The 14,722-nt window shown below is 38.8% G+C and overlaps 1 protein-coding gene across 1 annotated transcript in view; it reads right to left on the reverse strand.

The window, feature by feature from the left end:
• Positions 1-14,722, reverse strand: part of igsf3 (immunoglobulin superfamily, member 3) — a 153,181-nt gene that overhangs the window by 46,204 nt on the left and 92,255 nt on the right. Inside the window, exons 3-4 of the mRNA XM_079617521.1 lie at positions 9,962-10,381; positions 1,734-2,120 (exon numbers count right to left, since the gene is read on the reverse strand). Coding sequence (XP_079473647.1) covers positions 1,734-2,120; positions 9,962-10,381 — 807 coding nt within the window. The remainder of the gene's footprint in view (positions 1-1,733; positions 2,121-9,961; positions 10,382-14,722) is intronic.

Genomic DNA, 14,722 nt, shown 5'->3' on the forward strand with positions numbered 1-14,722 from the left:
ACAATTTTACACAGTCCTGTATTATCCACTCACAAGCACACCACCAGTGTCAGGGCAGCTACTCTGAAAGTGCAGCTTAGTATATACTGTAAACAACAGTAAAGCTACCCTTTCAAACGGAACTATTTTGAAGGTATTTAAATGGGCATCGTCTTATTAAATAAATAGCATGATCATCAGATGATAGATGTTTTTAACAATCGGAGTAACATTTACACTACTGTTCATATTTCAAATGTTGCATTTATTCTATCAAAAATTATGTAAAAACAGGATTATTGTGAAGTTTTATTACAATTTAAAATAGCCATTTTCCATTTTATTATTCCTGTGATGGCAAAGCTGAATTTTATATATATTTGAAATATATATATATATATTCTGTTGGTGTATATATATATATATATATATATATATATATATATATATATACAGTGTTGGGGAAAGTTACTTTGAAAAGTGATGCATTACAATATTGCGTTACTCCCTTAAGTATCTAATTGCGTTACTTAGTTAGTTTTTAAGAAAAGTAATGCGTTACATTACATTTGCGTTACATTTTCTCACCTTGTCTGGGCGTTTTATAACAAAAAAGTGCTATTTTTGGGCAAATGTAAAGACCCTTTCACACCAAAAGTCAAATAATGAGCCTCAGGTTGAAAGAAGTACAAATTCCCTCCTGTACAGTAGAGTGCGCCGCTCAAAAAAACCTTTTAGCTCTGCTGCAATTCTGGATAACGGACGAATAGGACGCAGGAGAAAAAAAGTTTAACACCAATAAAAACGAAAAATATAAAGTCATTTTTGCCTAAGCCGCAAGTACATTGGTCAATAAACTGAGATTAAATGCATAAAATATTTGTTTTATTTAACATATTTAATTATTGGAGGTTTGCATAGTCTGATTTTACATTTGACTGATTTTATTTATTTTGAGGAATACGGAATCTTTTTTTGTGCAAGTGAGATGAGTAAATGCACACTCACATTTAGTCTAGAACTACAATAACCAGCATGTTTACCCACAACGCCTCTGCACTTTTCTTAACAATGGGACAGGAGAGCTGTCAGTCAATAAATGAGAAAACAAAGTAAGTTGCGCTACTTATTTGAAAAAGTAACTGAGGTATTTTGTTAAAAGAAATGCATTACTTTACTAGTTACTTGAAAAAGTAATCTGATTACATAACTCAAGTTATTTGTAATGCGTTTCCCCCAACACTGTATATATTCTGTTGGTAAACACACACGTGACAAAAACTGATCTAGAATTCAGTCACACACATTCCTTACAGGAAAAGTTTTGCTATTTTGAAAACAGCTAAACTACTTTTACGCCACTGTTATTTTTCCTCCCATTCACTTAGTACTTCCAACAGTGGGAGTCTGTGCACTATGAGAGAGCACCTGGCACAAGAACTAAAAAAACAGCAGATACAATATTGGGTGATACTGAGTGTATACTTTACAAATGATCAGCAAGAATAAGTAGAACTTTAATGGCAGTTTGCCTCCACGATATAACTAAATACATTTCTGAACTCTCTACTTCTTTTAAACTGCTAGCTTATAAGCTAAACTAGATCAGAATACTCCACTTAAGGTGATGGACATCAGAAGTGAGGCCGAAAGGTTCATAATTCCAATTAATAAGCGAGCTGTTGAGAGGTATCAGCCTACTACTCTAGGGGCCAGTCAGAAACAGAGGGCCGATAAAGAACTGTGATACTCACTCAGAGGGGTTACAGTGATCTGAACGTTACGGGACCGCTTGCTGCGGTCAATGAAATCTCCAGTGGGGGTCTTTTCCCGCTCCGTTACTCTGCAGATGTATTTCCCAGAATCCTCCGGCAGTAGCCGCTGCAACTTGAGCAGGTGGATGGAGGGGCTCTCTTTGCGTACGGTCAGGAGGCCGGACGCTTCTCGCTCCACATAGTTGGGTCCTAGTACGGGCACGGCGCTGGGCCCGATCACGGCTACGGGTGAGCTGCTGAAGACCCACGACACCGAGAAGAAGCGCTCTGGAACATTCTGAGCGTCAATGGTGCAGCGGAGCTCCAGCGGCTCACCAGCCGTGTAGGCCCGGCGCTCGGTGTTCACCTGGATACTAAAGTCCCGATCTGCGAGAGAAAGAGAGAGAAAAGATGATTTAGCCTTGGCAAAACAGTCCACATTAGACTAACTTCAAACACAAACGAGTCCTCATTTATAGGACTAATTTTCTTATGATATGCAGTTTGCGCGCCTCATCAGTAAAGCACTTTCTTCACTTCATTTGGCTTCTTCAGAGGTGATTGCCCCTGGGCTCTAATTACTACAACACACTTCCTGAGAAACACTAACTACATAAGTGCATGGCACTGACACAGAGACAGGACTCAGGAAATGTACAAGGGGGGATGATGATGTGTGTTTTTACATGCAGTCATTATTTGCGCTTCATGCTGTGCACTGCTCTCCAAAATAACAGCACAGTAAACAGGCCTGTGCTAAAAGAGGAATTCACAGATCACAGGGAAACAAAGGCCAGTGGCTGTTTTTCCTTTTCTCCTGTGGTACTCAAGCAGCGTGATGCTCCATTAGGACATTACTGCCCGCCTGAACGGAGCCGGTCTGCGTATTAGGACTAAATCAGCACGCTTCAGACAGATTAATTAGCAGTGGAGATGAAGAGCTGCACATGGAAACGAATGGAAAAATCAACAGGATACATTAGGCGAATACATATACCCCTCTATTCTAAATCAGTCTGTTGTGGAAGAGAGGTCATCCAAATCTAAATGATGTCTGTGTTTGTGAGATGACTGCTATTTGACAGATTTTTTCTTCATGGCCAGATCAGTCTTTCATAATAAGCATCAATTGCTAATCAGCACATTCAATATCAATAAATATTCTAAACTCCTACTTTTTACATCTATTATCAGTCCTAGTACATTTTGGATTAAAAGGGTGGCAATCAATGGGCATAAATTAGGGTTGGGTTATGCACTGAATATTCACATTAAATAGTGAATGAAGCAACATTTGCAAGGATTTTAATGTAAAGTTAAATTATTAAATAACAACTTAAAAGCTACATGACATTTCTCACTAGCAATGTAATAACGGCTCTGTTCTTGGAGCAGATAAACTTAGTTTCGCTAATAATAAAAACGCTGCTGCTGAACACTGTTGAGGGACGCACAGACTCAGGTAATTTACACACTCTTAATCTCTCTATCTCTCTCTCTCTCTCTCTCTCTCTCTCTCTCTCTCTCTCTCTCTCTCTCTCTCTCTCTCTCTCATAACTGCATTAGGCTGCTATCAGTGGCTCAAGTCTCTGTTACTAGCTCTAAAATGACGTTTTGTAAATAGCAACGGAGGCTTGGGATCAGATGTGTAAGAAATTAGTCCTACACACAAGAGCATTTTAAGGACAAGATCCTGACAAATCTCTTGAAATACAACATCTGAAGAATGTTTTGAGGTGTGGTATAACCGTAGTACAAGTGGATTAATTGACTCCGGGCCGTTGCACACCCGAGGTGTAACGGCATTAGCTACCACCTCGGGTGTGCATTATTTCTCGAATAATTCAAAGGCCCATCATCAATTATTCCTTACTTCAGGTTTGTTTCAAATAATCTATTTATAACTCTCAGATTTAACAATTTGTTTGTGTCATGACTCAAAAAATACTCTAAAATTAAATTAAAAAATAAATTAAAATATGAATATGAATAATTTAATTCAGCAATGCATTATTATTATCAAAAGTAACAGTAAATACATTTAAAATGTTTGAAAATGTATATTTCAAATACATACTATTCTTTTAAACTTTCTAAAATAAGTATTAAAAAGCGCTGCACAAACATTTTTAACATTGATAACAATAAAAAAATATATATCCGAATGATAGAATGCTTTGAACAGGAAAAAATATATTTAAAAAAATATATCAAAGTAGAAAACACTGCTTTTACTGTATTTTTGAATAAAATAATTGCACTCTGGTGAGCATAAAACATAAAAAAATCTCACTGAAGCCAAACTTTCGAACAGTACTGTAATTATTTCATAGATAAAAAATAAATTGCATATAAATATATAAGCATTGAAAAAAGGCTGGAAAATATTTAACTATCTTGCCCAACCTTAATGTACGTGCATTTCGCGCATATGAGAAGCAGTCATGCATCAATCATCAAGGGCGTTCATTGATCAAGGACCCACTGTACTATGTAATCAAAGCCAAAAAATGTAAGGGAGATGGTACTGAAAAAAAAAGAGATAAAAAACAAAAAACATTTCCGCTTTAAAAAAATAAATCTTGAATTATTCAGCAAGTAATTGTAAAAATAATCCCAGTTTGCAGTGATGTTTTTAGCTTGCTCGAGAGCTCACAGACAGCAAGAGTACACTAGTTATACTTCATAATTTCTCCTCCATGTGATGTGCCCTGAAAGAGATGATTGACAGACAGAAGTACAAAAGTGCTTTGTACGAAAGTCGCACAAAGTAAAGTATGTTCCCAGAACCCAAGACCTCAGGGGTTGGCAACTTATTAGAATCGAATTATGAAGACGTTCTACCTCCTTTTACAGCTTTGTTATAGTCAAGTACAGTACAATAAGATGACTGTGGACAAATGTGGCATTCATAAGGAGAGGGATACTCTCAAAGTCACATGAATAAAGAATTTAGAATAGGAAGGAAATGTCAGGATTGAGGGTTCACAGCATGAATGATGCCATTAGATTTGAATTTAGTATGCACAATAGATTTGTATGACAGCTAACTGGAGAGAGAGAGAGAGAGAGAGAGAGAAAGAGACAATTGTGTTGCGACGGAGCGGTAATAACTGTGGTAGCTGGAAGGGGGCTGTAGGAACAAGCTGCTGTATGGGATTCGCTGCCAAAAGCTTCGTCACAAAATGAGTCCATCGATCTGCTGTAGTATGTGCTTCAATGAGCCGTCTGATGTCCTATTAATGCTTACCGCACAACTTCTGTTTTTCCCCCACAGTTCACCAGAGCAATAAACACATTGACAGTCAGAAGAGAGAAAACACACAAACGTTTACACATGTTATGAACATGACATATGGTGTGCATTGAGCTAATGTCAACATAAATATGCAAAATAGAGTAATCACACATGACCGAGCGCGTAATCACGTGCCTCTCTTCACCAGCTTTGAGGTCCCCTGCTGGAAAATCCAGTTTAATGTGTTTTTTTGGAACATGGTTACTGGTTTCTAGCTGGACCAAATTCGTTATTGGCTGGTTGACCGGCCACTGTGCTCCAAAATCCAGCTTGAGCATCATGACCAGTTGGTAACTGGTTTGTTGTTTGTCCGAGCTGGTGTACAAGCAAATGACCAGCTAGAAAACAGCTACTAGATGTAACCAGACTTTTCCGGCCAACCCAGGCCAGTCAATTCAGTCAACTAAAACTGAAAATACATAAACTGGCTCAAATCCCACAAAAAAAGACCCAACCAATCACTCCTGTACAGACAAGTGCACTTTCAATTGTGCCTAACAGGACAGAACACAGTGAGCATCTTGTCTAGCTAGAAGGGGACTTGGACACAGCCAGCTAGAAAAGGGGATTACAGACAAATCTGTCTTCTCTCGTCTCAGTGTTGCTCTTGAAACGCTCTCTGGAATTTCTAATGGGAATCTCAGTCAGGTGTAGCCTGGCTTGCATACTGAAGGATCAGGTCGTAATGACTTCACCCTTGAACATCTATTAAATATTTGATTAAAAACAACATTCTAATAAAGTTTCCAGTGTTTTTAATGAACCCATCCTGTATGCAATTGCCAGGATCTTTTAAAGAAAATGTGAGCTGTAAAAAAACCTCACAAAATTATTATGTGTCCTTAGTTAGTGTTGTTTGTTAGAAACTGGGACACTTGACCGGGAGGTTCTTAAGTCACAACAGATGACTAGGCCTATCTCTAAATGCTTTCAAAGACCATTTACTGTAAATGGCTCCACATTCTGAAACTTCCACTCTAATCCACTCTAAACTCTGTTAAAAGTCTTCTCTGATGTCCACTCAGGGTCAAGGATTCTCGCACCAAAACATCGGTTATTTAGTGTTACATGACCATTTTTCACTCTCTCTGAAGCGGAATGCATTTTGGTACAGTACATTTAAGATTAAAAAACATTTTACAATTGGCTAGACTACAGATGTAGTTAACATTTTTAAGGTGGAGTCACATTTACCATTGCTTGGTGAAATTTCACGGACAAAATATAGTCATTTCAAAAGAAATCCATGTAAATGGAAGATTTGGGCAAGGGAGGAAATGTCCCAGAAGCAGATTTTGTTCAAGTTGGTCAAGCAAATTCACTATTGACCAACAGAAAGCTACTTAATTTTAAAGTGACTTTATACATTGCTACACTATTTATAATTGACCTTTTTTTGCCCAAATTGCAGCTAAATGTGTCCATAAATTTAATAATCAAATCGGCCAAAGTATTGAATATTGAATATGCATTAACAATTAAATTTGGTGGTTGAATGTTAAAAAGCCGATTGTGACATCATAACCAGGACGGTTTCTTAATAACCTTTAGAGCTTAGTTTCAGTAAATGGCCTGAGCAGACTGGGAACAGTGGGAAGAGAGCTATACATTGTATTTCAGACTTTTATTCAAAAAAACTAAACCTATGATATTTTGATAATTTCTTTTTTGTTGGTCCAATTGAAGTCAGTTGTTGGTTTTGTTACCAACATTCTTCAACATATCTTCTTTTATGGTCCTCAAAACAAAGTCAAAGGTTTGGAGCAACATAATGGCGAGTCAAATATTAACTTTAAGATTTTAGATTAGGAGGATTAAAAATCTTTTTTGCTGATATACCCAAACTCCATTTACAGTCAAGTTATTTAGTGACCATGTAACAAGAATAAATGATCAGGTGAGCTGGATGAGTCTCCAATCTGTCTCTACGAGGAGCTTGTCTGGTGTGCATTCATCGCGCCCTGATCCTACACACAAATCACATGCATTAGACTCGGTCCCCATCTGCAGCCTGGCTCTGTGGAGGTGCCCTTGGGAGACAGCCATCCAACATCCACACCCTAAAATCACAACCTGTCCTCTCCTCGTCCAATCCGCCCACCCCTGGGACTCTTGACCAATAACAGGTCTGAATTAACATGCCACTCGCAGCTTCCGTCCCGCAGCGTGTTTGATGAGGAGGTGAGCTGTCACCTCCCATTCTCATCAAACCGCCGGGCCGGCGTGCTTTGAGATTGAGTTACTGCCCTGTGTTCAGTCAGTCAGAGAGAGAGACAGCGCTCATGTCTGCTCTACATGCTTTCTTATGCTCAGGATGGAGCTACGGCTCTGTAATAAATTGGAAAGTAATGGACTAAAGCCAGAGATGAGGGGGGCATTTTTCAGCCCCAGCCTCTGTCCCATGAAATATAGCTATTCTGGAGAAAGGGAGAGAGAAAAAGTTCAGATCAATGACACCCTCTACATTGTGTTAAAGCATAATCTTACATAATATGACAGCTGCAAAATGTAGTCATTATTGATTGAAAATCAAACTTGGTGCTATTAGACGTGTTACAAGAGGTTTGACCAGTGATATCAAACATCATCGGTTCTAATGGCCAAAAGCCTGGCACAGTGTCTAAAGGTGCCATATTTGATTTGACAACAACTGAAAGGGATAGGTAAAGGTGCAGTATGCAATTTCTCAAAATCGTTGTTGAACACCGTTAATATTCTAAATCAACCCAAACAAACACATCCCTCCCTTCATTGCTCCACCCCCAAAATGCACGAACATGCAATGCAAAGTGTCTCTTTGCAGAAGCAAAGCAAAAATATTCATGAAAAATAAAGCAAAGATGGCGGACAAATGACATAAAAGCACAAAAAAATAACACAGCACAAGAGTACAATCAAGTACATAAGAGTACTGTACATACAAGCAATAGTTCGTTGTTAGACGCCAGCTGCACACCGGCTCCAGACATGACACTCAAAACCAATGCGTACATGGAGCAGAAACAATGCAACCTCAGCGTCTGTTTTTATGCCTTCCTGCTTAGGTCTCTCCAGCACTGGAAAGCTTTTCTAATATTAACGCGGGTCCTAGAGCTCTTGCCTGATCATAGGCACTTTTTCCCCAGTGTTATTCCTCTGAGCTTTCTCTTTTGTAATGTCTCTCAGCCATATCTCTTTCTGAAGTCTTTCTTCAAATCTCCCTCCTGCTCAGCTTACTCTCTCTCCTCTCCCATCAAGACTGGACACGCCCCCTAGAGCTGATTGGCTACAAGTTTGTTGTGGGGTATTTCAAAAATTCAAACATTTCATCCAGAAATGAAAGTTCTGTCATCATTTAATCACCCTTATAACATGTCTTTCTTCTGTGGAACACAAAATATACTTTATATATACACATTTTGAATATGTTGCACTGTCTTAAAGAGATAGCTCCCCAAAAAAACAACATTGTGAGTTTGGAATGACATGAGGGTGAGTAAATGACAACAGAATTTACAATTTTTCCAATTAAAAATGTTGCTCATCAAGCAGATGTCAGCCATTGGTGATTACTCAACTGACGGGTTGGTGTCATAAGAGTCGATGCGACTGGCTCTATGATAACCCTCATGACACTCACAATATCAATGAGTGGAGTAGACATGTGAGAGCCAATGCCTGCTCTGTCCTCTATGACAGGGAGTTAAATATTAAGAGGATCAGCAACCCACGGCTCAGGGACTCTGGTAATGTGCTTAATTTTAGATAGTGATCGGCTCACATGGCATATTGAAGCATTTCTGCAGGAAAGCAGAGTCATGCATACCCCGTTTTACAGAGCAAGGTAACCATAAGCATGACATGCTTTGTTTAGTGGGGGTGAATTATAATATACACATCTGTGTAGGAAAGTTTTTAAAGAAATGATCATCTTAGTTAGAGCAGACACTATATTTAATTTATATAAAACACTTTATTTTCTTTATATTTATTATTCAAAAACAAGATTGTGAAGGATAGTACAGTTTGTTGAATATGTCACACTCTCTCCAGTTCAATATGTCTTAAAGGGATATTCCAAACCTGTATGACTTTGTTTTGTGGAACATATCCCAACCGTTTTAGTGACCACAGACTTCCATTGTTTAGACAAAAAACACAAACTTTTCTCAGATTTACTCTGTGTTCAACAAAAGAAAGAAAATCATTCAGGTTTGGAACAACATAAGGGTGAGTAGGCCTAAATAATGTCAAAATATAAATTTTTGGGTAATTGTCCAGTCTGGTGGTGGTTGAGGAGAGACCCAGACATGATTTTAAAGCGCTTTGGGTGTACAGTAGTACATATGAAAAGCACTATATAAATGCCTCATTCATTCATTCAGTCTTAGGTCATGTAATGGTCCAATTTCAGAGTTGTTTGTCCACTGTAAATGTTTTATGTTTCATCAGCTGATCAAATGACAGCCATATTCTTCAAGAATCACAAATGGAAGAATTTTTTTTTTGTAAATTGTTCACTAACCATTCTTTTGTTAGTTTACATACAGTAAGATTGAATTTATGCACAGTATATGCACATTCTTTCACATTTCATGAATGAGGCCTATTGAAAGCATCATACAATACTTCTATCCCTCTCAGACTCATATCACATTAACATTTTTTCATATCACATTCAATTTGATGTCTACTTTGTCTAATTTCTTCACACGTAAAGTCTTCGCACTTCTTTTTTATCTTTTCAGCTATGTTCCCACAGCAACTGAATGTGGCTCAAATATGTGCTTTTCCACCTCTGAGAAGAAAACAATGCTTTTCTTTACCAACACCTCTTCTATTCAATGTGTTAAATTAAATCAATCTCAGTGTATAAAGCAATTAGGATCTGAAAGAGCTTTTCTCTCAGAAAGGACCCCTTGGACCCCCCCCAAACGATTCACACACTCACCTGTGGGCTGAACTTTGACAGACGTCTTCTCCGACTCCGTCCGGGTCATGGCGTACCAGGAGCGGTCTGGGTCCTGGATCCACTCAGAGGCCTCGCAGTAAAACTCTCCCTGATCTGTGGGCTGCAGTTTGTAGATGGTGAGACGGTAGGATGTGGCGCTGGTCTTGTCTAGCCGCAGGTCACCTGAAGATAGACGTTGGCGGTACTGTCCCCCCGGCCGTAGAACGAAGTCCCGTGACAGAGTGACCAGATCACGTGGATCAGAATTGGGGTCATCAGCAGGACGTAGGTACCAGCCCACAGACACGTGAGTATGCTGGGATGTCTGACGTGTGACCTCACAGCTCAGCTGTAGAGTGTCGCCCTCCACTTTCGAGAGAGTTTGAGCAGTGGCCGTCACTGTCAAAGAGTCTGGAATCACTGTGGACGAAACCAAGGGATGAGGTTAGTTTGAGAGTAGAGTTCATGAACAACAAAACACACCCTTAAAGCCATTCAGTCCGTGTCCTATTAACATTTAAACAGGATTCTTTCCTGCAGGGTAGCGCAATCTCAACCCTTTTATTAACTTATAGCCTCCAGAAAAAACAAGCCTCTTTTTGTCCTCAACAACCCCTTACACTTTTTCTCCCTCTGTCAGCCTCTGGGTTTAATAAAATATGGCAGAATAAAAAAATAAAAATAAAAAAGAGCAGAGAATGTATAGAGCACAAAATGAAATATGTACATGCTTTCTTAGGTCAGAATGTACTCTGCACAAGTATCTATACGATATATTAAAATTCTGGCTGAAACCGATAAGCCAATCATTATTTTTATGTTATAACCAACAACCAATTAATGACTATGTGGCGAGCAGGACGAGGTCGAGGGACGTGAGAGAACGGCGCGAGACGGTCTCGTATCTCTCACAGAGAAGCGGAAGCATACAGTAAAAGGAGGAGCGACGACAGTGGAGATCGAGAGAGGAACAGGCCTGATTTTAAGTTGTGTTTTATTTCTGTTTTGTGTGGCCAGCAGTCGTCCGCGAGGGGCTGCTGGCTTATACTTTCCTTTTTGTATTTGTTTATTTATTTGTTAAAGTGTTGAATGTTCGCCGGTTCCCGCCTCCTCCTCCCCATAACAACGAACCTTGCTAGACCAATATAAAAAATATATACTATTTTGTCCCAAAAATTTACTTTAGGTAATCATTAGATTACGTCAAAGGTTATTTAAATGCAACAATATGCATGCACATAACTTAATTGTATCAAATCAATTTATTTGCATTATTACAATTATAAAACTATTTAGAATACTTTGTTTTACAATACAGCAACATGTATATTAGTAGATAGTTACAGTCAATATGCTTACAGTAACTTAGATCAGTTTTAAGGCACAGGCATTTCAATGTAAATGTATCACCTGCTAGAATAGGATTTGTAAGAGAACAAATTAAGTATGCGCTCGTGTACCTGCCTTAAGTATGTTTCTGGTCTTACCCTTATGGGTTTAGCCTACACAGTTTCTCTCTTTATCCTGTGTACAGTGCCATAGGCTCACATATGCAAACAACTTGCTGCAGATGCACATGTCATGAACACATGTTTGCATGAAGCTGGGGAAGCATGAGAGAAGAACAGACCCGTGGTCGCAGATAAACCAATATACAAACATAGATTTCGTTTTCATGGACAGCTTGCTATGCGAAAGTGCTGCCTGAACCCACGCTTGCACACTCCAGCTCAGCAGCAGGGCATTCCAGCACATTTCTGACACCGCGGTTCCATCCTGTAGCGCCGAGCAGACACAACATGATATTCTGCATCCCATTACCGCTAGATGTCTTTGTGCGGTGCTAGCATTGATTAGCACCAGTCAGATCTTCAGCCCGGGAACGGCGTCTCGCAGGCTGTGAAAAAAACAGCTCTGACATCACTGTGCGAGAAATGGATTTTCGTGACAAACCAAAATCCTGGAAATAAATCTGTGTGACATCTTGCAAACTGCAGCAGCAATATTTATCTGAATGAGGTGCTGACAGCTGCCAGTGGCTCCAATGCCTCAAGTTTTTTATTATTATTTTTTTAATAAAAAATTTAATAAAAACCATTACAAATCCTGATATAGCAGCCCTTTAGCAAAATAAAAATTAACTTTGGAGTTAATTGAGCATGACTATTTGTAGATGTCAATTAGACCTTTTTCTAAACTGTAGCAGAAATAAAAATTATTTAAATGACTTTCCAAAAATAATTGTGGCCATAAAAGGTAATTAAGTAAAACACACAAAAAGTATATTATGGATGGATCTTAACTCGCTGGGCCAGTTCCGGGCTGATCATAGGCCAAGAGGAATGAAAGGAGATGCATGGAAATGTAATATTGCTGGCAATGCATGATGAGGTGCATCTGGTAATTCCTGCACCTTGTCACCCATTCAGTGAATCTAGCACTGCATGTCTTTGCATGTCAGGACTGAAGCGGGTCCAATGTCAATGCATCCAGCCAGCACTTGGAGGAGCACGTAATGAAATGTTCCTGGTGCACCTTGCCACCTTGGTAAAATGTTTTTTGAAGAGCCTGAGGTAAACTTAAGTTCATGTACCTGGCCATGTACCTGGCTAGACAACATTTCAGTGAAGAATATCTAATTAACATCAAATTATTCAAGGATTAAATTGACATAAGCTTCTACCTGAGATTGGAACACATTGCTGTAGTAACTCACTAGCACATGGTGCCAGCAACGGCAAGGTTATTGGTTTGGTTGGCAGGGAATGCATTAATTGCTCAAACACAAGTTGCTTTGGTGAAAAGTTGGGATGCACTGATAATAAAATTGTGGCTGATACTAATATGACAACAGTTATTTTCATATTATATCCTATATATTCATATAATATTTCATATTATATCCTGGCCAGTGGCCATAACTGATAAATGGTTGTCTTCTGTTGTGAGTGCACGGGATGAGCATCCACTGATTCTCAGTGCAGCCTGTCCGCATGTGGGGTTTTTTTCGGTGTAGCACACAGTTTGTATTTTGGACACTTGCTTTCATGTTATGATTTGTGTGCACATGCAGTCAGTGAGAGCTGTGATGTCTGTTATTAATGTAAACCAAAAGAACAAATGACTGACTGCGCTTGACGGAATAACTGTTCCAGCTTTAATAAGGATTAATCTATATTTAATTTATAATTTATAAAGTGAAGACTGTGAAGTGTTTGATAACTTTATCCAGTTTCTGAATATTTCCTACACTGTAAAGAAATGCTGTAAAAAATGTGCCAAATTCTGACAGTAACATACGGTTTTCCATTAGAACAGTAAAGTACCGTAGACAACGATGCATTCTGGGCAATATCTGTTAGATAAAATATTTCCAATATACTGTCTTTATGTTGTTTATACATTAATGTGGAGATTAAATGTGAAATTACATTATTATAAAAATATGTTAAAAACATTAATGTTAGGTGGTGCGATTAATTACAGAAAAATGTGCGATTAATTAGTTAATAAAAAAAAATCTAAATCCAGAGTTTTTCAAATAAAAATTAAATTAGAAATTAAAAATCTAATATATCCGTAATTATAAATAATATATATGTTTATATATATATAAACATATAATTACAATATTGGTTAATGGCCACAATTATATTAGTTGCCTTTAATCAATATTATAAGGATATATAGTGTATGAATAAACAAAAAATTCCTTTCAAATGCATAAATGCAAGTCCTAATATGATAACAAATTAGATTATGCTTTCAGCTACAGTAGCAATAAGAGTCCTCTCCGCTCCACTTAACACATCATATTACAAATTCTTCCTGAAAATCAGCAAAGTCGTCTGCAGATTTAGTCTGGGAGTCGGGGACTAAGAACTGTAGAATGTGCAACTGGGTTCAGCTGAGCCATTTGACATTATATTCTTAAATAGAGGACTTCAAACTCACTCTAAAAATGAGGTTTTTCCAGAGAGCTGCATGAAAGCCTTTCTGAATCAATCAGCAGTCTCTTTCTCTGCCACTGGCCCTGAATAAATAAAAACCTATTGAGATGTAAGCTTCGAGCGAACATGCGCTGCTTTACTGTGACATTACTGCACATGTGAAAATGAATCCACTAGGTTTCAGCAAGTTGGTTTACCTGCATGCACATTAAGAGCTTCTGCACATAAGAACTCAATTATTCAACTTCATGTTTGCTCACACATTATCACTGCTGAGCTAGAGCGCACAAGCCACACAAAAGGTACGCAACACTAATGAAACAACAGCGGGCGGGTGGGGAGAGAAAACAGCTTATATAAAACTAATGAAATGGGAGAAAGACTGCGTGAGAGAGAGATGATTGACAGAGGAGGAACAGCAGACGGCAGCCATGGAAATGAAACGAGGGGAAAGAAATGAAAGGAACGGAGGAAAGATGGCACTGTTTAACAGCAGGTTACTTCGGCAGTGCTTTGAAGAATCACAGATGTTAGACACAAAGACAGAAAGTGAGAATAAAAGAGCAAAATAGTCAAATGAGGCTGAGAGGGAGGGCTGGGAGACTGAGGTGGCGGCCCTCCGCTGGGTTTTTTAATAGGAAAGCCAACAGTGTGTCTCTCACACCCTGACGAACAAGCCGGAGGGACCTACCACTTTACCAATCACAACAGAGGTGGGGAGACACAAGGAAAGGACGGGGCGAGGATAAAAATAGAGGGACTTCGGGCATCGGGCATCTCTGATTAATCTTGCACTCTTCAGTTGTGTCTA

The sequence above is a fragment of the Phoxinus phoxinus genome, assembly GCF_949152265.1.
Source record: "Phoxinus phoxinus genome assembly, chromosome: 7".
In the NCBI taxonomy this organism is placed as follows: Eukaryota; Metazoa; Chordata; class Actinopteri; order Cypriniformes; family Leuciscidae; genus Phoxinus; species Phoxinus phoxinus.